The sequence below is a fragment of the Diadema setosum genome, chromosome 1 (assembly GCF_964275005.1).
Source record: "Diadema setosum chromosome 1, eeDiaSeto1, whole genome shotgun sequence".
Lineage (NCBI taxonomy): Eukaryota > Metazoa > Echinodermata > Echinoidea > Diadematoida > Diadematidae > Diadema > Diadema setosum.
In genome coordinates, this window is record NC_092685.1 from 10,951,859 (window position 1) to 10,976,323 (window position 24,465).

General features: G+C 37.9%; 1 protein-coding gene across 1 annotated transcript; it reads right to left on the reverse strand.

Moving 5' to 3' along the window:
• Positions 1 to 177: 177 nt before the first annotated feature.
• Positions 178 to 23,016, reverse strand: LOC140226774 (ras-related protein Rab-32B-like). Its single transcript, XM_072307204.1, has 10 exons — positions 22,947 to 23,016; positions 20,583 to 20,587; positions 17,215 to 17,242; positions 16,314 to 16,410; positions 14,930 to 14,986; positions 13,666 to 13,698; positions 12,035 to 12,062; positions 10,748 to 10,822; positions 9,729 to 9,837; positions 178 to 1,457 (listed from the first exon to the last, which is right to left on the reverse strand). The coding sequence occupies exons 1-10, from the start codon at positions 23,014 to 23,016 to the stop codon at positions 1,276 to 1,278; spliced, it is 684 nt and encodes a 227-aa protein (XP_072163305.1). The 3' UTR covers positions 178 to 1,275.
• Between the last annotated feature and the right edge of the window lie 1,449 nt (positions 23,017 to 24,465).

The following is a 24,465-nucleotide window of genomic DNA, read 5'->3' on the forward strand; positions in this document are numbered from 1 at the left end:
TGAAAATATTGACACTGATCAAGCTATGAATGTGACGTACACGTATACATTTCTCCGTTCGGTACGGGACTCCATGATCACAAATTTAACCACTCATGAAATCATCGGGAAGTTCCAATTCGCGAAAATTTAGACTTGCTAAATATATGGCGTATACAGTAATCTACCATGATATCTTTCACTTTACTCACAACCTCCCATCCCATTAAAAAAAAGAAAATACTGATGAAAAAAAGAGTGGACATGTCCAAATTACTTGCCGTGCACCCTCTAAATACAATTGTATCAATGCATTTATTGGATGCAGACAAAATGTTATTGTTCATTATATATTATAGCGCTCCACAATTTTAGCACAGGAGTATGTACTAATGTGCCAGATTCCTTAACCTTAATAAACACTGTACAGAATCTACAACATAATCCAATGCATGGGTATCGTGTCTTAAAGCATTAACATTGTGACCATCAGTAGGTTACATAAAAAGGGCCTTTTAAAAAGTTAACATAACTTATAGTGTGAAGCTTGTCCCTGTTGTAAATGGTGCACAACCCATTAGGTTCCAAACAGAGATACTAAATATTGCCTAGACTGTCACAAAACTTCTACACACACAATGCCTCATAAAAGTGTGTATGACATTGTATGAAGGAGTGAACAAGCTATTCACTCAATGTAATGCCACAATCAGATATTCATGAATTGAAATATTGTACATGCAATAGGTTTCAGGAACTAACATCAGGTACCACACACACACATACACACACTAAAACACATTCAAGTAACATACATGTACATCCAAGCACCATGCATTCTTTATTTTGTAAAATGCTGTCCACATCCCGAGAAGTCTTTATATCATATCAGTTTGCACTGCTAAGTCACCAAAACCATGCAAGACATTTTACAATTTTGTAGTTGCACTTTTGTTTGTGACAAAGGTCTACGGGTCTGTTTAGAGCTTCACCATAAGAGGGTCCCCTACTCTAGCAATGTAACAGTGAGTTAGGAATAGGGACAGAACATCCCCTCTGTTCACAAGTTTGTACATTTAGACTTTCCATTGTACATCACCGAGAAAATCTCCACACGCTGTCACGTCTCAACATTTCAGTTCACATGTTTCAAGCTGTTCAGAAGTTCACCAAACTCGCCTCTGCCTAAGCTGTAGCTCTTGCCCAATCCACACAATCCTGGAAACATTCACTTTGGCTTCACTTGGTTCCCCTCCCTGTGCCAAACTGGCAATCCGTCACGTGAGGGCGGGCTTGCTAGCAGCACTTGGACTCCTTCTTCTCCTGCTGCATCCTGAACGACGACACCTGGGCGTTCTGATTCTCCTGCGCCGCACTGAGATAGTCCTGGTCCTGGTGGATTGATATGTGCTCCTGGGGCTTCTGGCCCTCCGCTGTGAGCTGCAGAATGGTCTCCACTAGGTATGACATGGCATCGGCTGAGAGGGGCAAAGAGCAATGTGAAGGGAGTAAAAAAAAAAAAAAAGTCAGCAAACAGGTACTTGAATGATGATAATCACTGCCGACAGTTCACTTCAATCAGCATAGGGTACTGTAAAACTAGAAACATTTGCGGCATGAAACTTTTGCAAATTGGATGTGACAGCCTTTTTCATGACGAGAAGCTTCTGCAAATCACCACTGGCATTCAGTGCATTGTGTAGACAAACACTTTCGCATCCATCTACTTTCACAAATCTTGGCTCCTCATGAAATTCGCGAAAGTTTCATGCAAGCGAAAATTTCTGGTTTTACAGTGCATAGTAGGAAAGGTGTATGGAGATTACAGCAAGAACTACCTGGTATCGAAGAAAGGGAGGTTTGAATAACCAAAGTGTAGCCTTGACTTTATACAATATCCTTGTGTCACATTGCAACATGTTTTTACACTTTTTAAATTAATCTTGTGCGTTGGTGACTTTTTCTTTCATTCATTGCAAACAAGGTATACAAAGCAGATTTATTACACACAAAATCAAGAAATGATACACATTTCCTTGTAATCTGTATATATTATGTTTTAAAAAGACAGCTCATAAACACATAATATGCATGATTTTACACATTATATTTTTTTTCATATCTCAAAATAGACATTCCCAAGCCATGATTCAGTCGTATCAGGGCAATTACCCCCCCCCCCCCCCCAAGCTACATACTGGTTAGTGATAAGGTTAGAGTAAAGATTAGGGTTTGGGGTTTGGAGTTTGGGTTAGGGTTAGGATTAGGGTCAGGATTAGGGTTAGGGTCAGGGGAAGGGTCCGGGGTAACTGCCCAGGGGCTAATTGCCTTAGACCTGATTCAGAATACCATGTCCCTCACTCTAGTAATGTTGCTCTATCCAATGACAAATCACTTTGCAAGTGCAGGTTCGGTAGTGCACAGTAAATCATTGTCCATGCTAGATCTTTCTCTTTTCTAGACACAGAGGGAGTGTTCCTAACTTAATGCAGCCAAACACGCAATTAAGAGATTTTTACCACAGATGGCTCCAACTGTCTACAATTTGTTAGTCTTGATGCTATACCAATTCCAGGTTGCAACCTCACACTGGGCACCATTATGTTATTTATCATTATCAATTAATCCCCAGAATAAATCAAGCTTATGACAAACTTAATGCCTCTTCTGTTTTTCTTTCGGTCTTTTTGTGCCAGAAATTTGTTGTCCGTTAGCCAACATTGCACACATTCATGCAGTGCCTGGACAAAAAAGTTGTCCTCTCTGTCAAGTATTTTGTATGACAGATGAATACTCGTATTGCAGTCCATGCTGCTCTGGATAGAGATAAACAAAGGTTGGGCATAGGCAGGCAAAGATAAGTCAACCTGGGAGTGTTGCTGTAACACACAAAAGATGCTTGCTTACCTAATGATTCATCAGCAGCAAACAAACATTCATTTGCACAACACACGACACAGCCTGGAAACTTATCAACAGACCACAACACCAACATGGACAGACAAGCAACTATGACAAAGATACATGTATACGAGAAGTGGCGACAAGAAAACAAAAAATCGAACATGAAGACTTTCACAAGACTATATGAAACATGACTTGTTTTGTGTTCCATTAACAAAATTGATTACACCGACAGTTTGATGGTCTCATACAAAGTGCATCTGCTCCACCATCACATGTATATCAGTCACAACACGAAGGCCATAGTAGTGTTATTTTATTTCCTGCCAGCCCACTTTTACCACTTAATTTTAAGAGGACAGTTTGTGCAAAAAAAAAAAAAAAAAAAAAAAATACAGTGAAATCAAACTCTCATCAATGTTTCCTACAGGAAATGTGGTCCGGATTTCACATCAATATACATTCTAAGCAGCATTATTCCCTGACGTACCTACGACATGGCACTAATGCACTGTATTACAAGTGTCAAAATGCTCAGTCCCCAGTGCCATTCATATTTTTATGCAAAAGACATGTAACTCTGTGAACTTTCATTAATACTGAGACTTCTCCCTCTGTCTGTGTACTGAAGAGAGAATTTATACTGCAACACATTAATAACTTCAGTTACACAGTTTCAAGCATGCTGCAATTTAATTTGTAGAGTATGTCCCCCCAAAAAAATATCACTGAAGGTGATTAATACCCCCGCCCCGTGACGACAGTCTTACCCAAGGAATGATCTTTCCTTGATCTTCTGCCATTTAAATGCCGTTACAATGGCAACGCAGCTTCCGACACGTCCGAAAAATATGTCTTGCACATCTTCCCACCAAGACTATTGTGTGTGCCACATTTCATAAGCTTTTGTCAAAAACTGAGGAAGCAGTTTAATCCACAAGATCTTTCCTTGATCTTCCGCCATTAATATGCCGTTACCATGGCAACGCAGCTTCCGACACGTCCAAAAAATATGTCTTGCACATCTTCCCACCAAGACCAATGTGTGTGCCACATTTCATGAGCTTCAGTCGAATACAGAGGAAGTAGTTCAATCCGCAAGATCTTTCCTTGATCTTCTGCCATTTATATGCCGTTATCATGGCAACGCAGCTTCCGACACGTCCGAAAAATATGTCTTCCACATCTTCCCACCAAGATCAAGGTGTGTGCCACATTTCATAAGCTTTGTACAAAAAACTGAGGAAGTAGTTAAATCCGCAAGATCTTTCCTTGATCTTCTGCCATTACTATGCCGTTACCATGGCAACATACTTTCGGGTACTGTCAAAAAATGCGTCTTGCACATCTACAACCAAAGGCACACATCTGTACCAAGTTTCATGGAAATTGGGCAAAAACTGAGGAAGTAGTTTGCAACACAAAATTTTCCATCATTTTGGCTCATAATATGTGAGCTGTTACCATGGCAACATACTTTTTGTCACTGTCAAGAAATGTGTCATGCTGACCTATATCCTAAGACAAACATTCAGTGTGAATTCCATGAGAATTGGAAGAACACTGATGAAGCAGTTTTGCCATGAAGCATTTTGCCCTATATTTTACCAATAACATGCCGTTACCATGGCAACGCACTTTTTGCCACTGCGGAAATATGTGTCTTGCACATTAACATATTCAGATGAACATCTGTACCTAATTTCATAAAAATTGATCAAAAACTGTGGGAGGAGTTCGCGACGCAAGATTTGTACCCATTTTTGCCCATAATATGCCGTTACCATGGCAACGTACTTTTGGGTACTGTCAAAAAATATGTCTTGCACATCTACAACCCAAGGCACACATCTGTGCCAAGTTTTATGGGAATCAGTTGAAAACTGAGGAAGTAGTTCGCGACGCAAGATTTGCAACGGACCGACCGCCCGACCGCCCGACGGCCTGACCGACTGCCCGACCGACCGACCGCCCGACCGTCCGCTGATTCCTAAATACCCCCTTCAAACTTCGTTTGGCGGGGGTATAATTACAATCAAATATTTGCATTGAAAACTTCCAATATGATTAGACTGTCTAAATGATACTTCAGGGTCTTGAAATATGACAGCTGAGCTTTATTTTGCAGAAAACCCCATTAAATGTGTTTAAGTTGTCACAGAGAAATGTGGATCTTTGTAAAGCATGTCATGGGTCTGATTCTTCCAAATTTAGCACTCATGGTGGTAGTGCGTAATGTGTGAACACAATGGACAGAACTTGGAGGGAAGGGATTCCTGACATGCTCTACAAAACTCCTCATTTATCTTTGACCACTGAAGTAAATCAGATGGGGTTTTCAGTAACATGTGGGTAATAAGTTATAGTTTCGTATCCTGAAATTTTATTTGGATTGATTGACTATTTCTAAAGTTACCATTGCAGAGGGTCCCGTTGTAATTTTTTTTTGGGGGGGACATATGGTACAATTGTACATTAATCAGGTTCTGTTGATCTCTGCATGTGAGTCAGCCTTTCTTTCATATACAAACAACAAACTCTTGTTTCAAGTGAGTAGGACAGCATATAAATATAACTTGAAAAGACATAATCCTGTTTTCTGCTTTATCTTCCACCCTCCTCACCCCCTGGCAAAAAACAAAAACAAAAACAAAAGAACTGCAGAAAAAAACAACAACAACAACTGGCAGAGTGTACCGTTGGCAATTATGAGACCTAGCTGATACAAGTCAATGGACACCTATGGCTCTATAGACTTGAACCACCTGTACACATATCCTGCATTCATCCATCAAGCACTGATTTATTGATCTCGTCCAGACGATTTATTAAAGAGTGGAAAAGGGAACCACCACTCTTCTTTAATAGGCAGTGGAGCAACAAAAATAGGTACACTGGGGGCGATCAATGGTAGAAGAGGCGAAGTGTAAATGCAGCCCGTCACCTGTCGTCCGTTTCCAGCTCCATGGAAACCAACGACAATCGAATGCCGCTTTATCACAAATCCCCTACTTTTGTAGTAGAAGTATGGAGAAGAATACACAAACTCTCATTTAATCTTGTTCCAAATGGCTGGCACCATTACAGAAAGGTGCAATCGTGAGTTTGTGACTAATGTGAGTGTGTGGGAACCCTACAGCTGGCTACACAGGCCACAATGATAGTAACTGGTAATCAGGGAGTGTGCTGGGGAATTCTCATAGCTGGCTTCAATGGACTCGGCTTACTGTGGTCTATAATTAGGTGATACGCTTTCAGCGTATCACCTATTGTGTTTGTCAAAATCTTCCTTTCTTTCTTTTTATTCTTCTTTCTTTCTGGCACATTTTGTGTCCTGAATATCTCAACATTGACATGACGGAATAACATGACATTTTCAGTCAACATGTCTCATGACAACATCTAGCCACAATAAGGTTTTCATGACAGTAACATATCTATGACGTCATCTAGGCGCCATTTTGTGATTTTCAGACCATGTTACATGATCGATCATAACTTCATAACTAAAGGTCATTTCTGTATCATTTTCATTGAACATAAAGTTCAGGTCACGCTCTATCTTACTTTTTAATGCTAATTACCTAGGACATCATTACGCGCGCATTAGCGCGCGTCAAACTTTTAAAAGGCTCAAAACGACTTCCCAATGGGAAATCTCGAAGTTTCAGACAATTTTAAGCGTTCCGCGCGTTCGCGTCCGTCCGCGCATTTCCGCGCACAGTGCGCGTAAGCAACATGAAAATGCACATTTTTTGACAGATTTGGATTCCTGATACATTAGGTAACAGTATCCATTGATTTCCGATCAATTTCGACCTATAACAAAGGAATGCGCTGGCGTCAAAGTTGAAATTTCGTGTGCGCGTCTATGTGGAAATATAGCGAAAAACATGTCTTTGTTTATTTCGCCATAGCTCTTTAAAACGTCAGGTGACCCTATGTTTTTATTGCATATTACAAAAGCATATGAATTGAAAATAACGTTTCAAGTATCAATATTTCCCTAAATACATTATGACGTCATCATATCATCATCTGAAATCAAAAAAGTGGAATTAATTTTTTGAGGTACTGTTTCTGACATTCATTTGCTCGTATCTCTGTTGTTTAAGCTCAATATTATCCCAAATTCAGATATGTTGTACTTTGAACATTTGCCTTTTGAGTCCATGTCATGGTTATGAAATTTGATGACGTCATCATACCTTAAATTGTGATTAAAGGTAAAGATGCAAAATCGGACCATACTACGTGTTATGTCAATGGGAGGTGATTTTTTTTTCAAACCATGCATTGACTTGACAACGTTTAAGCACCTTTATCTCAGCTGATTTTGCTTCATTTCTTCTGAAACTTAAGTATGTTGTAGCTGAGACAATAAGCTTTAGTAATCATGCATTTTATTTTTTGAAATCCTATCATCAGGTTGACAATTTTGCAGTTTAAAGCTGAAAATAAGAATGGAATGTGGACAAAACGATTCCCGATTCAGCTTTCACATACATAAGTTTACGTTCCTCATATTTTCTCGCCGAGACGTATGGCCGAGTGGTTAAAGGCGACGTCTCAGAGACGTGAGGTTGCGGGTTCGAACCCCACAAGATCACGAAACAAAACACTTAGCTATTTTACTTTTTTTCTTCAATTTTGTATTACATATTCGTCCATGTAGAAATCACGTTCGTATAAACGCACCTATACACACACACAGACACACACCATATCCCTTTTTTTTTGTGTTGGAGACCACATTGCTTCGACTGCTGCACAATTTTGTAGGCTGACTTTGTCAAACCGATCATAGTATGTAATGACGACGACGGAGGTGTTGTACTTTGAACAATTGTCTTTCAAGACCATGTCATTGTTTTGTACTTTGATGACGTCATCACACTGAAAATTGTGATTAAAGGCAAGGTATCAAAACTAGCCGATTATAGGCTTTATGTCTACGGCGCGTATTTTTCCCAAGTTGCCAGAAATGGCATAGCGACATCAGTCGTTACAAGGCCGCATTTCCGTCTAGCAATGCAATACATGTTCACGCGGCCACGATTGTTGAGTGGGCATTGACTTTTTCCCCCTGTAATATCCATACATTTCTTTTTTGCCTTACCATGTCCGGGGATGTCCCGTGGCCGAGTGGTTAGAGAAACGGTTTTGCATGCACGCTCAATATAACTTCAAGGTGCCTATATCACATTCTTTTCTTTGTCGATCACAGATGACCGACACCTGATGACCCCAAGCGTATCACCTAACTCGTCAGCGTGACGAGTTTCATATCTCGTTACCTAGTTTCTGTTTCATTATCATCAGTTTTGAGTGCGACATACAAACGGGTCATACATATGCATATATGCACAGCAGCTGTCTAGAAGACCACTAAAAGATGCCTTGTAGAAACATACCACCGGAAATTCAAAGACATTAACTGTTTCTCCCTTAATACCAAACTACCGATCACAATTTGCATTATAGCATAATTCCTGTCTACATTCCCTGGTACTTTGAATAAATGTATACATGGTTGTCAAATTTGTCTCTTTTTTGTGCTAGGAGGTTCTGTCAGGGTTTTGGTTGGTTGGTTGGTTGGTTGGTTGGTTGGTTGGTTGGTTGGTTGGTTGGTTGGTTGGTTGGTTGGTTGGTTGGTTGGTTGGTTGGTTGGTTGGTTGGTTGGTTGGTTGGTTGGTTGGTTGGTTGGTTGGTTGGTTGGTTGGTTGGTTGGTTGGTTGGTTGGTTGGTTGGTTGGTTGGTTGGTTGGTTGGTTGGTTGGTTGGTTGGTTGGTTGGTTGGTTGGTTGGTTGGTTGGTTGGTTGGTTGGTTGGTTGGTTGGTTGGTTGGTTGGTTGGTTGGTTGGTTGGTTGGTTGGTTGGTTGGTTGGTTGGTTGGTTGGTTGGTTGGTTGGTTGGTTGGTTGGTTGGTTGGTTGGTTGGTTGGTTGGTTGGTTGGTTGGTTGGGTTTTTTTTTTTGGGGGGTGGGGGGAGGGGAGTTGGGGAAGTATTTCTTTTTTTTTTCTAGTGTAGAATGTGAGAGGGCACAAAATAGGGACAATTACGTTTACAGCTAGACAAGAAGTTACTATTTCCAGAAAATTGCAAAAATTCCGACTTGCCCTAGTTGCAGAGCTACAGGTGATGGAACTCTTAAATGTAAGTGTGTGTCAAAGTTTTGATTGACAAGCAAATCTTTCAATATTGGCCTTATGGTGTGTATATAAAATTCAAAATAATTGTACAGTTCTTTCCTCTCTCTCTCTCTCCATCTCACCCTCTCTTTCTCTCTCTCATACACAAACATACACACATTCTCGTAAGACACTTCAGTCCAGGATACGATAGTTTGCTCAAGGTAACTGGGCATATTCCATAAGTTCCTTAAAAAAATATTTTTCTTTTTTTTTTGCTGATAAATTGACCTAATGAAATTGAATACCCTCAAATAATACTTAAATTCAGTCCAGTAAGTAAAAAAAATCAGGGTTCATGCTGTGTATACGTGCATACACAACAATCGAGGATACGTGTAAGAATTTTCAAATTTCCTCATTTGAATGGTGTGAAAGCAATATGTCTACATACAGGTCCTTCAGTAAATATGCAGAACAAGCAAGTACATTATATACTCCTAAGGTACCCCTAGGGCTGTAAGAGGGTATATATATTTTTTTTAACATTCTGAACATATGGGCAGAATTTATGCCAAATGTGAAATGTATCCTCAGTTGACTGGAGTGTAACACTAAAATATCCCAGATTGGAGCAGTTTATTAGGAAACACACACACACACACACACACTGCTATTCAAACTAGGAATGATTTCAGGTTTCTGATCTACTTACTGACATTGGTGTCATCTTTGGCAGATGTTGCAAACCAACCAATAAAGTTATTTGCCCGGCAGAACTGATCCAGCATATCTGCATCGATCACCGTGTCTTGTAGATCGCACTATAAGTAAACAGGAGTCAAGGCATGGTGGGAGGGGAGGACAAGTAGACGGGGTTGGGGTGGAGATGGGGGCAGAGGAGGATCAGGGTAGGAAGAGAAAGGAGAAAGATAATGCAAATGCACATATGACAAGCACAGACCATATCACAGTGAGAAAAAAAAAAATGCTACAAACAAACCCACCAGAAAAGGGATTAGGGTGTGTGATTTCATTCAATTTCACTCAGATCTCATAGTAGAGACAACTCACGAAAAAAGTGGAGATGGTTATCTCAACATGGAAGACACAGAGTAGTTTGGGAGCTCGGTCTCAGTATTTTTGCATTTCACGGAAAACATACCAAAGTTTTGCTCTTGTGTAGCATGCAAGGTGTTCAGCACTTATTACGACAGCTGCAAATGACACCATTACAATGTGATCGCCTTAGACAGTGTTACAAATGTTCAGGGTATTACTTAACACAGAAAGCTTTCTTTCTTTGCTCTCATTTGCAGAACATGGTCGAGATTAAAAAAACAGCAGGGCTCACTGTGGCTGAACATACAACTCCTCATCATGTTCAAGTTGGCTTAGACAAAGAAAATATGATGAAGAATCATGGAGGTTTCATGAAAATTGGAAATACCCTAAAGAATGCCATTTAATTTTAATGTTTTTTGGTTTTTTTTATAAATGAAATGGTGATATCAGCAGCACCAATAAGAAATTGATGATGTCATCATTTCACAAGTATCCCATTGACCTGTACATGAATCTCCACTAAAAAATTTCCTTATCTGACAACACAAATAACAGATCTGATAATGCAATATCATATCAACAAAAGACACAGTAATGGGAAAATCAATCTTTGTGAGAAAATTCAGCACATGGTAGACAGACATCTTGCATCTTTATAGTTCATCATACCTTATTGGCTAGGAGCAAGACTGGTACAGGTTGTTCATTGGCCAGCATCACTTTTTCGTGGACATCTTTTGACCACTTCACATGAAGAAGGAAAAGGCAAACAAAACAAGGCTCAGAACCTTTATGCCGTATGTGCAGTTTAAATTTTAGCTACACGTCTCTAACAATTCTTAACTAAATAGCAGGGGTGCTCTCTTTAAAGGCCTAACAAAATCATCAAAGAGGATATAGTATGAATGTGATGCAATCTGTTAAGGGTTTACTTGTTAGGTGTTACAATTAACACACAGTGAAATAACAGCAAAAACAAATTGCTCTGACATTGCTCTGCAAATGTGTCCTCACTGAGGATACATATTCAGTAGGTATTCCGTAATTAGGCAGTTTGGCGAGAGTGAAACCCTACAAAAAAAAAAAAAAAAAAATTACATCTTCCTTCCTCTTGACAATGGGACAATATTGCAACAGGATGTGGGCTGTGGCTGTGCATGAAACATCTAATCAATCCTCCAAAACTATGTTATATCTTGTGCTATAAAAACACACTTTATAACCTCTTTTCATGAATATGACTTCCTGTGACTCTACTCACATCAGGTCCTCAACACTTTTATACAATGATACTAGCTGTCTTGTCCCTACACTTCATCATCATTAAACAATCCTACTTTATTCAGTACTCTGAACTGGATTTTTATTTGTTTTCCTGTGCTATCACTGCACTTGTTACTCACTTCAATGCTGGAGCGTGAAAAAAAAAAATGACAAACAGTAGAAATTGAAATCTGTCAACTTTTATTTGTTGTTCAAGCTGTTGGAGTCACATTGGGGAATATTCAACATATTGAAGTTTTGATAAGACATCCACTAGATGTACCAAAAGTTGAAAATTAGACTTATTATTTTTTTCTTTCCTACTTACTGTTCTTTCATCTTATCACCTTGAGCCTAGTGAGTTCATATTTTGGTGAACATACAATGTAAGGCTTTATAACAGCATTTCAAGTTATAAGAGCAATTGGGAATTCTCACACACAGGAGTGTTCTCAAAATGCAAAACACACAAAAACATGCACGCTTGCTTCCATGGCCACTTCTACACTTTAATGCTAAAAACATTCAGTGCCAGAATATTAATTGTCATCAACAAAAGCGTGCATGATGTAGGGTGTGCACTACTGTTCAATACACATTCTGTATAATAAAATGCATTCATCACAGATAAAACAGATTTGTGCATCATTCCACTATGCAATCCAGCAAACTTTTATCATTATTCATACCAACCTTTAGTACTGAGTCAAATGTGGCAGGTCTACGATGGAGAAAAAGAATTGAGAAAGAATGCAAACCATCACAAGGTATGGAAAACATACACATTCAGTCCATTACTAGAAGTTGAACCCAGATTAATGTTTGATTCTCACTGGTGCTGATGTTATTCTCCTATAGACCTATTCAGTTTTAAAACACTGTACCTTATAAATGTTAGCCAAAATGGGGGGGGGGGGGGGGGCTTCTAAGATGGGAAGAAAAGCTGATTGAACAGGTTATGCAATAAGTCAGATAAATTGCTATGTCAGCACATAAAGCCACAATTGTTATCATCACATGAAATCCTAATTTCAGTCTGAAGTACTGATGGATGGCCTCTCTTGAGAAAAAACAGAGATATCTTGGAAAACTGCTAATACTGTAAATGACATCATATGGTATAAACCTGATTTAAATTCCATTTTGTGATTCTCCTGTTATGATACTTTATACTACTATTCTTTAATGTAAAGATGATAATTATTTTGTATATGATACATTATCTCTATCTGAGTCAATTCACTTATGGGGAAAATCCGAGGGTACTTGTAAGAAATGCATATGATTTGTACATCAATAACATAAGCTTTTTCAAACTACGAATTTCTTCCTTCACAAACATGATGTAAATTTAATCCTAGGTCTCTGAATGACTAAATGTCATATTCCAAAGAAACAGACATTCTTTCATAGAGACAGTGAAGCTATCTTTACCCAAGTTTAATCAATCATGGTTCAGCAGGAGTGATCCCCAATTCAAACTTCGAAATGTGTTCTATCATGCCGCCACTCAGAATCCATTCTACAACCATGGATTATGACGTGCACATTCAATAGATTGTCAACATTGGTTAAACATGAGTAGTAGACGAATGCACGCACATGCACAATGCAGGCCATACATAGCTATGACAGTTCCATATTTGATTCTCAGCAAACTTCAAATTCTATTTCTTTATGAAAGATCTGCAAAGAATGCTGACCAATCTGATCTGTTCTAATCTGGATATCCCCCATGCCAGGCAAAAACACAGTTGAAAGGCGTAAATTCATTCTACAGTCAATAAGAATACTTACCAACAATTAGCATTAGACTATTCCTCATGTTAGCATGTTCTTTCTACATATCGTCTGTTGAAAATGAGAAGGGCATTAAGTTGTCTTGAACACTATCGGTTTGTGGCAACTTAACGCCCTTATCATTCTCAACCGACGATATTCACTTTCTTTCAAGTTTTTTGGGGGGTTTTTTCAGAGTCTCACTGTACAGTCATGAAGGTGTAAAATTCACATGAGTAGATACAGTTTGACATCTCTATAACAGACAAGACACCCAGAGTTAGGAGTGTGTAAAACTTACTTTCACAGTGCAGCTAGAGTTACACAGCGTAACAAATGTGTCTACCACAAGGCATACTTTAAAAATTCAAACATAATGCCAGCATGCACATGTTATCATTAAAAAAAAAAAAAAAAAACTCAAAATGCTGCTCTTCTGGATATATGGCACAACCTTTCCAATAAATGGTGCATATTCATGTAGTATACATGTACCTGGTACTCATAATTCCCCATGTTAGTCTCATGCTAGTTTGCCGACTTACCTTGATAGGTCAAAGACAATGACAGCTGCAATTCTACAGACAGAAAAGATATTTGAAAAAGATACCATACACTTGGATCAGTTTCAAAGTATCCAATGGAAAAAAGGAGCATAATCTAAATGGCAGGAGATAAATTACAAACTACAACTGTAAGTGGCTGAAAAGAAGAGATGCAACTTTGTACTCTTCTTTACACAAAGAATACAAATAGAAGCAGGTACAATTCAATGCACATACCAATTCTCTTGTATCATACCACATTATTAAAATGATATATCATCCTACCTGCTGAAATATTATATATATATATATATATATATATATAATTAAATCAGATTTTATTGAATCTATAGAATATCCAGGAATTTGGTAGCATTTTTTTTTTCAATTTAAAAATTTGAATGTGACCTTCACCCTATCACCGATTCCAGCCCAGAATTAAACATTCTCGAAGCATATCACTGTACCAAGTTTGATTGAATTCCATCAAACGTTCATGGACTCATTCTTTCAAATGTGAAACTATGATCATAACCACTTTGCTGCTGACCAAGGAAGCACAGTGTGGGTAATAAAGATAATCTTTCTTTATTTGAGAAACAGAAACTGATCACATTTAATTTTGGTGTCACAGTTCCTTCAATTGTTACAGCTGGATCAAAAGGATGCACACCAAGAGAACCTCCGAGAACATATTGCTTTCAGTATCGTGACTTTAGATAAGGGCTGATATTTGCTTTGTCCAGCAGGTATTTGATACAAGCAGAAGTCATTTCACAAATTGAAACTTATCAAGTACTTCTCGTCTGGCATTCAGACCAGATGAATGCAAGAACTGGAGTACACGATGCCAGGTAGTAGAAAAAAACTAACAAAACAAAACAAAAACAATAGTGAACACACTTTCATGATGGCATGCTGTAACTCAAATTTCATAGCTGATAACACTTGTACATTTTATATGCACATTTAAAAACAGAAATAAAAGAGAAAAGATTACGGCTAAACCTAGCTTCACGCCACTGCCCCATTGTTTGTCATACAAGAGAAAAAAAAAAACACACAAATAATTTCCATTCCCACATTCTTTGGACATGATGCTTATAAAGGATAAGGGATAGCAAATGGAAATCCTCTCCCTTGAATATATCAGACCTCTTTAATACTTTCCATTTTGTTGGCAATATGCCTATGTACAATGTCAACAGGATTTTAAAAGGGTGGTCAAGGGAGGGTTAATAAAAGTTGCATGAACTGTACTCACGCATATTTGTAGTACACCCTGGTCATGTGTCCAAATCTCTCGTGACCTGCAATGTCCCTTTGTAGAGTACAACAGAAGTAAAAATATGCATTGATCAGTTGGGGAGGGGGGGGGGGCGGTGGGGAAGAGATAATAAATTGCACAGTTTTAAAGAATTTGAAAGTGCATTAGGGAAATGTTTTGTCATTAATGGTCTGTTATTATCCTTAGAACCTTGGAGGTCGAGGGCATTTAGTACTGTAAAAAAATAATAAAAAAAACATCAAAGTTAACATACTGGTCTTCCACAGGAAATTCATGGTGGGGTGGGGGAAACACTTGTTTATTTGTCACATGCCAATACAGTGAATAGTTTTGGTATAGTGTAACTCGTGATTTTACTTTGTTCTGAAACAGAGTGGAATAAAACAGAGACTTGCCCTTTCTACATCCTTGTACCTGTACAGTGAGGTCCATATCATCACCGTGAATATTGTTGCACATAATGCACAGTCTAGAAAACAATCAACATCTCATTCTTTGCTACAAGACATGGTGCACAACACTGTGTGTAGATCTTTTGATTTCTATCTTTAGAATTCACACAAAACTTCACAAATTCACTAGTGCCTGTACAATTTTGAACCACTCACAATCATATGCATCTTTAAAAAGGAACAGTTCAAGTCCTTGAAAGAGACTACAAGTCTTGCAAATTAAGAGGCCTCTCTTCATCAAGCTACACACACTGACAAAGTTAAGTTCTCACTTCATTAAAGGAGACCCTCTGGATGATTTTCAGACTTTTACGTTTGAACAGCTACATTGTATGAGTTGGTTCTGTTGAGTACCTGTACCGAGTTTCAAAATTTACAGTGATGTGGATGAGGAATAAGAATGTTTTCAAAATTTATACCAAATTGCAATGAACAGGTACTGTATGATGACATTGCAGCCTCACCATAAGAAATGCATGACTGGAGGCTCAAGGAAGCAGAACAAAAGAAGAAGGCATGCATAGATTCTAAACAAGTGAACATGTTAAGGAAGCGAAGTTGTAATGAAATTACACTGCTACACATACATGTGAGCCTTCTGCGTCATCAACACTGTTCAGTGTAATTTGTCTAAGGTTTTTCAGAGTATTGGTTTCTATGCTCAAGGACCACAATGAATTCCACAAATCTATACATGAAACTGTCAATCTATGTACTACATGATGTGTAATTATGAAAATCATCTGGAATGCCCTTTTGACGTCTGGGTGTCCCTTTGATATCTGGTTACATTACAATTTCAATGCTGGATCAACATCCAAAATGCACCAACACTCAATGATGACAGTGTAACACCACCACACAGTTGTCCTCCATGCAACCGGAAATGCTAGAATTGTTTGAATTACCACAACTGAAGATTGACCCTCGTGCTCTCATTCCAATCCAGTGACTTCAGGGCAAAGTCCACGCCTATTGTCAGCTTGTAATTGGGGGAGAAGTAACCTGTTTGCAATCCAATCAGGAGATGATAGAAAACATTACACCCTGAGAAATCAATTACCAATCACCATGCTCTGTTTGTTGTGACACTCCCTTTCCTGTATATCCCTTGTCATCATCGGAAAAGGTACAAAATGTGAGCATGGGTAATGTAGCTGCTTAAAATTGAATATTTGATCCCAAAAATGGAAAATTCTTACTAAGAGGAAAATTGTTTTGAATGTACATCATGAAGTCCCATAAGAACTTGAATGAAAGCAAGTAGTCTAAAATGGCAAATCTTTAGGGGCTGTAAGAGAGCTCTCTCATTTGCTACAATAATCATGACATTGTTTGCATTTTTCCTTTTATGAAGTTTATTCTTTCTAAGGGTGGGTCTGAGTCATTATTTTTTTTTTTTAAAGAAAGGCTTCACAGACTTATGCCCAACAGTTTGCCTATGTCTGTTGAAATATCAAAATAGCATTAACAAAAATACCCGAACATATACAAAATTTCACAGAATGTACCATTAAGATACACAGATTTATGCCCAACACTTAGCCTATTCTGCTGGAATAGCAAAACAGAATAAAAAGATGCCTGAACAGAGTTGTCAAATATAAATATTTTGCAAAATGTGATATTAAGATTTCTTTATCTGTCTCTTCAGGAGCGGACTGGATTGTATAGAAATTTCATTATATAACCCAAATATCTAGATTTTACAAGTATTTCACCTTTGCATTGAAAACATTTGACGATGAGATATCCTTTGACTACCAACATTTGCACGTTTCACAAGTTAACTGACTGCATGCTTCTTACCTTCTGTATATCTCCTAATGAGGGATGTCTGTTGGCAATAATACAACAAAGAAGATACATCAGTGAAAAAAAAAACAACTTAATGACATACACTTGCAGCACCTTTACTCATCTTAGAAGTGCAATTCCATACTATGATTGAATCGTCTTTGATAAATAGTGTAAAATCAGACAACTGAATGGTAAGATGTGTCATCACAAAGGGACCAGAAATGAGAAAGTTATGGAATCTTAAAGTTTCACAAGTTTTAAGCACATAGCATTACTGGTAACAACCACAAATATTCAATAGATCTGAGGTGACAATTTTATCAGTCATACACGCTTTCATCACAATGAAGTTCAAAATCATCATGGACAAAACAAAACTTGGGTTTCATCTCCTGTCAATACATAGTTGAATTGTATCTTTATGGTTTGAGTAATACAGACTGAACTGCAACACAGAAAAACAAGGCAAGTGCCAAAATGTGTCTCACCCATTCGCGTAGAAGAAATTAATGTTTTTCTAAATCCCGGAAGTTCATTAACCCCGCCTATGACCTTTGACCTTGTGGTATCCTTCAACTCCCCAAGGGATATTTATCAGCCAAGTTTGGTCACAAATGGACATATGGATCAAAAGTTGAGCCACAATCGAAACGCGCCGTAAAAACTTAACATCATGGGCCCTAAAAGTTTATTGACCTTGTGATGAACTTCACCTCCCCAAGGGACATCTACCATCCAAGTTTGGTCACAAACGGACAGATACATCAAAAGTTATGAGCCATTTAATCGAAACGCGCCGTACAAACTTAACATTGGGCCCTAAAGTTCATTGACCCCTGCCGGTGACCTTTGACCTTGAGGTGACCTTCATGTTTGGTAAAATGTATAACTTTGTGTAACCACTCTTCCCTCCAAGTTTGAGTGAAACTAAAGTCCACAATAGAGAGTTATTCAAGTTTTTGTAACGTTATGGATGGACGATGGACAGATGACCGATGGACAGTGCCGCAGGTGATCCCTTAGTCTCCTCGACAAAAAATGAAGTGAGGAATAACTGATGAAAACATTTCAAGACACATCAAAAGGATGGCATAGTTTTTGTTGAGGTGGGGATTGAGGTTTTAATTTCTTTCTTTTTTTTTTGGGGGGGGGGGGGCAAGATAATAAGAAACCACTTACATTACAAAGAGCACACAATCTTTAATAAAAACTTATTTGATGATAGTTGGTTTTGAAATGGCCGAGATGCCTAAAAACAAAAAGGTTGTAATAAATTTATTAGGACCACTCTGTTGTTGTTGTTGTTGTGTTGTTGATTTTTGCGGGGGGGGGGGGGTGGATATCTCAATCATTTCAAAACCGATTCTCATCAAACAAACTTTGAATTCCTCCTGGTATTGTTCATATGCTCTTTAATGTCATAAATGTCATTTCTAATTATCTCAAACCTGATAGTAATCCCCCATCTCAACCAACACTATACCATCCATTTAATGAACGACAGTTTGTAATATGTACTTGGCAGTTACATTCTTGTCAGTTAACTTTGCACAAAAAAAGAATGCAAAAAAAAAAGGAAGGATTTAGAACATACATTGTACATTCATGCAAAGAAGAACTCTACCAATCTAAAGTCTGATTTACCAACAATCCTTTCAATGAGCTCTGGGATACAGATAACATCAATCTTAACTTAACTGCCATCTACAGGATTTTCGTGGACAAGCTAATGACCTGATTCTCCTGGTTTTGTAGAGTGTGAAACAACATGCCAAGTTTGATGAGATTTAAGTTTGCACGTTATACAACAACTTTTTGCACTGGTAACAAAGGCTTTGGATTACATGTTAAAGGATCTTATTTTGATAATGCATCTCACGTAAAAAAAAAAATGACCAGTTTTTGCAATGCATTTGTTCAGTCAATTACCCTACAATGTATGATACAATGTATTAACCTATGGTGATGTACACATAAAATGTATACACAATTCATAATTTCTTCATTGCCATGCTATACTATCAAATTGCTACACCTACACTGATATAAATTCAAACTCAAAGTTTCAGTTCTTGACACTCCAGACTATTACAGTTTGACCATGGTCTTTAACCATTAAGTTTCACTGAATTTAGCCCAAAATCTTTAGTGCACCACTGTCATCTAAAAGAAAAACAGAATACCAAAACATTTTTTTTTTTAATTTAAACTGAGCACTAATTCAAATATCAACATTGCAGAATTAACCTTGATTACGACCTGGACTTGCTTGATCTTGTTTCAGTACTAATCAATAGGTTAACCATCACACTATGACCATGTAAAATGCTGATGGTAGCAGAAAATGTTTCTCCAATAATCACAACAAGGAAAAACATTCAACTATGACCTTTGACTTTCATTATAAATACAACATTCTATTTTCTGTCATGGAAGCCACATAATTGTCTGCTCCAGATATCAAACTTCTTGTCAGTACCAGATTTGACTGTTAGAACTGATATATTGCCTCATACTTTCATTTGAAAAAGTCTAAAGCCATACATTTGATAAGCTTCTCACTATTTGTTACATCATACCAACTTTTCAGACAACACATGCAAACATTTTGAAAATTCCTACCTCCATTCATTGTCACTGATCATGTAGTTTGGAATCATGTGATTTAACAAACAGTATTCAATACAAATACTAAAGTATAGTACTCCTAAAGTATTTTCTCTTGCTTTCCTCTCCAATCCAATTATGTTTCTTCTCCCCTATGTTATATAGAATGATGGCTACATTGACATTCTTAATAATAAAAAACATCTCCCGCCTGATAATTTGAAATACAAAGTGTCTTAATTACTACGAAGTTTACCAATGTCGCACATTTTATTTGATATATAAACTTCTTTCAGAGGTGGCATTTCACACACTGTTGATACACTATATATGTGAGTCATCCAGGACTGATAACATACAAAGAATAAACTTCCCTTTCAGCTAGTGCTCAGCCATTCCTGACAGGACATTTCACATCCACACTTTTGCAAATTTACACATCAAATACCAACTTGATACAAAGCATTATGAAAAGTCATGCTAGACTGGTCACTGAATATGCAACTAAACAATCATCCTTAGATGTTCAAAACACAAAGAACTCCACTTTCTGACGTCAAAGATGCCCCATTGTTAGGGTTCAGAGGATGCTCCTGAAAATGTGCACCAGGTTGACTACCCACTGCAACAAATTTTGAGAAACCTGCAGAGCTTAACCCTCTTGAGCTTTTGCCCAAATGTGCAATCCATGTCACTTCTGTTGATTGTGATGTATGTGTCTAACGATCTTGCTCTTCCCTAAAAGTATACAAGAAGATGAAACATCTTACCTTTCCTGTGTATGTCAAACACATCAGCCAGGGCAGATGAGGAGAGGGAAAGGTGAGGAAGAAAAAGAAGGAAAAAATGATATTGAGAGAAACAGAGAAATCATAACAGCTCTAAAATTATGAATTTTTTAATCACACTTTTCATTACAAAACTATGACATTTCATCTCTTGTTTAAATCCAACTATTTTATTTTCAATTTTGAATAAAGGCTATGCAGCAAAATCTATGGAACATGCATGATGTAATTTAATCAGGGAGAGAAGCCACAAGTGTAGCAAAGCAAGGGTATATGATACTATTGGCCAAAATATATTTTTGATGTATTTATCATGTCAATGATTAATATGATAAAAATATGTTCTACCACTATCAAGATGTTTGCCAATGACACTAAAATTCATTGGTTGACTACAACTTGTGACTTCTCACAAATGACTTAGAACCTAAAGAGTACCGGTATGCATAAATTTGCTGTATTATAGGTCACAATAATGGCTGATAACCCGTTGAGGACGGTTTGATTTTGCTACAACATGCATTTCCCATAGACAACTGCCCGAGTATACTCAGGATTTGTCCTCAACAGGTTAAGAAACTAAATGCAGCCATGTTATCAATACTTTTGATAGACTTGTCAACTTGCAGAATGACAAGAATTTTTTTTCAGATACTTTGCAGTTTGACTATCAGCAATTATTCCTTGTAAATTAATTCAAGACTTTAAATGTTATCATGTTTTCACATACATTCACAGTCATACTCTGGCAAAATTTAAAGATTGCTTGGAAACAAATTGGTGACATTCTGCTTAGTGTTCATCTGACATAATTTGGCTGGTTTGGGGAAAAACACTAGACTTGAGCTGAGCTAGTCAGCCAAGGTACTGACCAACGTTCAAGTCTAGCTAAAGTCATCAATTATTTAGTTTAGTCCATTAGTCTACTTTTTTTAAAACATAAAATAGACCACATATCTAGAATCTAGATCTACCTGTAAAACAAAATAGACAGCTCGAGATTGATTGCCTAATAGAAATAGGCTCGCTCAGAACTTTAAAATTACTTCACACTAAATGTAGTAAAAAAAGCTTCTGAAAACTGCTTATCCAATAGTGGCGAGCCAATGGGGTAAAATGGAGTCAAAAGGGGCCTGAGCTTTCGATCCTAGCAGAATCTTCATCAGAGGCAAAATGACAAACGGGCAGGGACAGCAATCACATTTATAAAGGACTTCACACAAGAAGAAAAGTCAGGGACAGCTAGGGATACAGAACAAAGAAAACAAAAGGAGAGGGCAGGAGGTCATGGGCAAGAAGCCAAACAGGTAAAAGGAGGGGGATTTTAGAGCAGGAGGGTGGACAGACAAAAGGCAGAGGAGGGTCAGTAATGATCCTGCATGACCATGGGGGCAACAATTGAAGGAAAAGGAAGAACAGGGAGGCAACATCAAACAAGATAAGGAACAACAAAGTGAAAGAAAGGAAAAGAGTGGAATAGCAACAGCAAGGGGGAGGGGGGTCTGAGCAAACAGCCAGCCCTAAAAAGGTATACCATAACCAAGTGGAGGCAAAATGAAAGTGAGAGTCTACCAACAAATGCAATTAATCAAACATATCAAAGTATTATATACACAATAATAATGGTAATAATATTTATATATTACAGTGCTCAATAGTGATAAAGATATTGATAAAAGAAATTGAAATAATTTTTAATAATAATTAAAGTACATATGAAGGGGGGGGGGCACAAAATCCAAGGGAGAGAAAGAATATATATTGATATAAGCAAGCATAAATGGGCATAGTAAGCACAAATATGTTTTTGTTTTCTTTGTTCTGTGTCCCTAGCTAGCCTGTCGAGCTGTCCCTGACTGTTCTATTGTTGTGTGAAGTCCTTTAATATAAATGTGATTGCTGTAGCTGTCCCTGCCCGTTTGTCTTTTTGCCTCTGACGAAGATTCTGCTAGTGCTAGGATCGAGAGCTCAGGCCTCTTTCGACTCCATTACTTCACAGTATACCCACACTAATCACAGTTCAATTTTAGAAAAGGGGGAAAAACATGATGTCATGAACATGAACTAGCTAGAGCCTATAAATCATAAATGTACTAAACGAATTAGGACACCTGATACATCTTCTGGCAGTAATTCAACTCCGCGGAGCCATCATATGCTATTCGTAGGATCAACGAGATTCTACCCTATCCCCTTTCAGCAGAGAGAAGCGAGGAGGCGAGATACATACTGGACACGATGAAACTTAACTCACAGTGCGGGTTCTGCTGGGACACTAACGTTTAATAGGCCGACATGCATATTTACGAGTGGGACTGATATTAGTCACAACCAATGGCTACCTACCAACTCCGAATTCTCCAATAACAAGAACTTTGTAGAGGTGTTCCACAACGTTTCGCTCTACAGAAGACATTTTGGTTGTCACCTTCGTAAACCTGAAATAATACTACCACCACGATGTCAGTACTGGAATTACTAATCAGTCGAGTGCCATCGGATTACCCGTTGTAATGCATGCAGAGTGAACTGAAACAGTAAACGATGTCACGTACGCGTACGACAACTTCTCAACAATAATAACAACTACAGCATTAGGAAAGTAAAAGGAACTGGCTGCTGTGGGGGCATCACGGCACTGTGTGAGAACAAACTGGCTTGGAATGCTACTGTTCAAGCGACAGATATTGCGCATGACAATTTTTCTTTTCTTGGTAAGCTAAATTAGGCAAACGAAGACATAGAACGAAGGCATAAGGTGGTAGTTCTGAAGCTATCTTCATCATCATGTCGTGGGTTACTTTGGAATTATCATGCATTATCTTTAACCTGATCGAAGAAAAGGAAGTTTGCACTATTTGGATCAGGAACAGAAAAACAACAAACAAACAAATAAAAAACAAGTGAGAGTTTTAGTTGACATTTTTGCATTTTTCCTTTTTTTTATTTATTCTTTTTTTTATTTTTTTAAAGGAAAATTGATATAGACATTATGTTGTTTTATTTTTAGGTGAAATCCAACATTATCCACTGTCCTCAGTATTATGCATGTATGCCAGAGCCCGGGGCAAGGATTTCAAGTCGGGTAAATCACGTGGAAGTTTTACTTTTAATCTTAAATTGTCATAATGTATGTGCACGTATATCTGAGTATGAGAGCCAGTGATACAAGTAGTATGCCGGGGAAACCTTTATGGACCATTTTAAAGTGAAAACAGGCGAGAGATATTGCCTTTTGCCAGAGGTGAAAGTCTGGTCGATATTTTCGGATTCTAAACTTTTTTCTCGTTTATTAAGGACCCATATATATAGTGACATGTCCAGTAATATGTCGCGGACTCGCATACATGGTTCATTACTTTCTAAATTGTCCTTTGTACCATGCATGCGTAACTGCGGGTTCTGAGACGGTGTTATATATAACGGACAATATGTCGAAGTTTCTGTTTAGGTTTTTTTTTGTGTGTGTGTGTATGTGTGTGTGTGTTTGTTTTCTTATGTTGAACATTATCCATATAATGTCGTCTTGGTTCATGGTCTTCTCATCCATCAGCGATGACGGCAGGGTGACGGCACCTTTTTGTAGTCTTCTTCTTCTTCTTCTTCTTCTTTTTTTTTTTTTTTTTTTTGAGGGGGGTTATATCATTTGTGCATATACTCGAGTATATTGTGCATGTGTTCGATGAACTGTCCTTATCAGATGAATGAAAGTCAAATTGACAACTTGCACCGCTTTGAATTATGTTTTTCTCTTTTTTGGATGGAAATGAACTGTTGAATTGAATTGAATTGAATTGAATTGGACTGAATTGAATTGAATTGAATTGAACTGAATTTAAAACTGATTCATAACTTTTGAACTGAC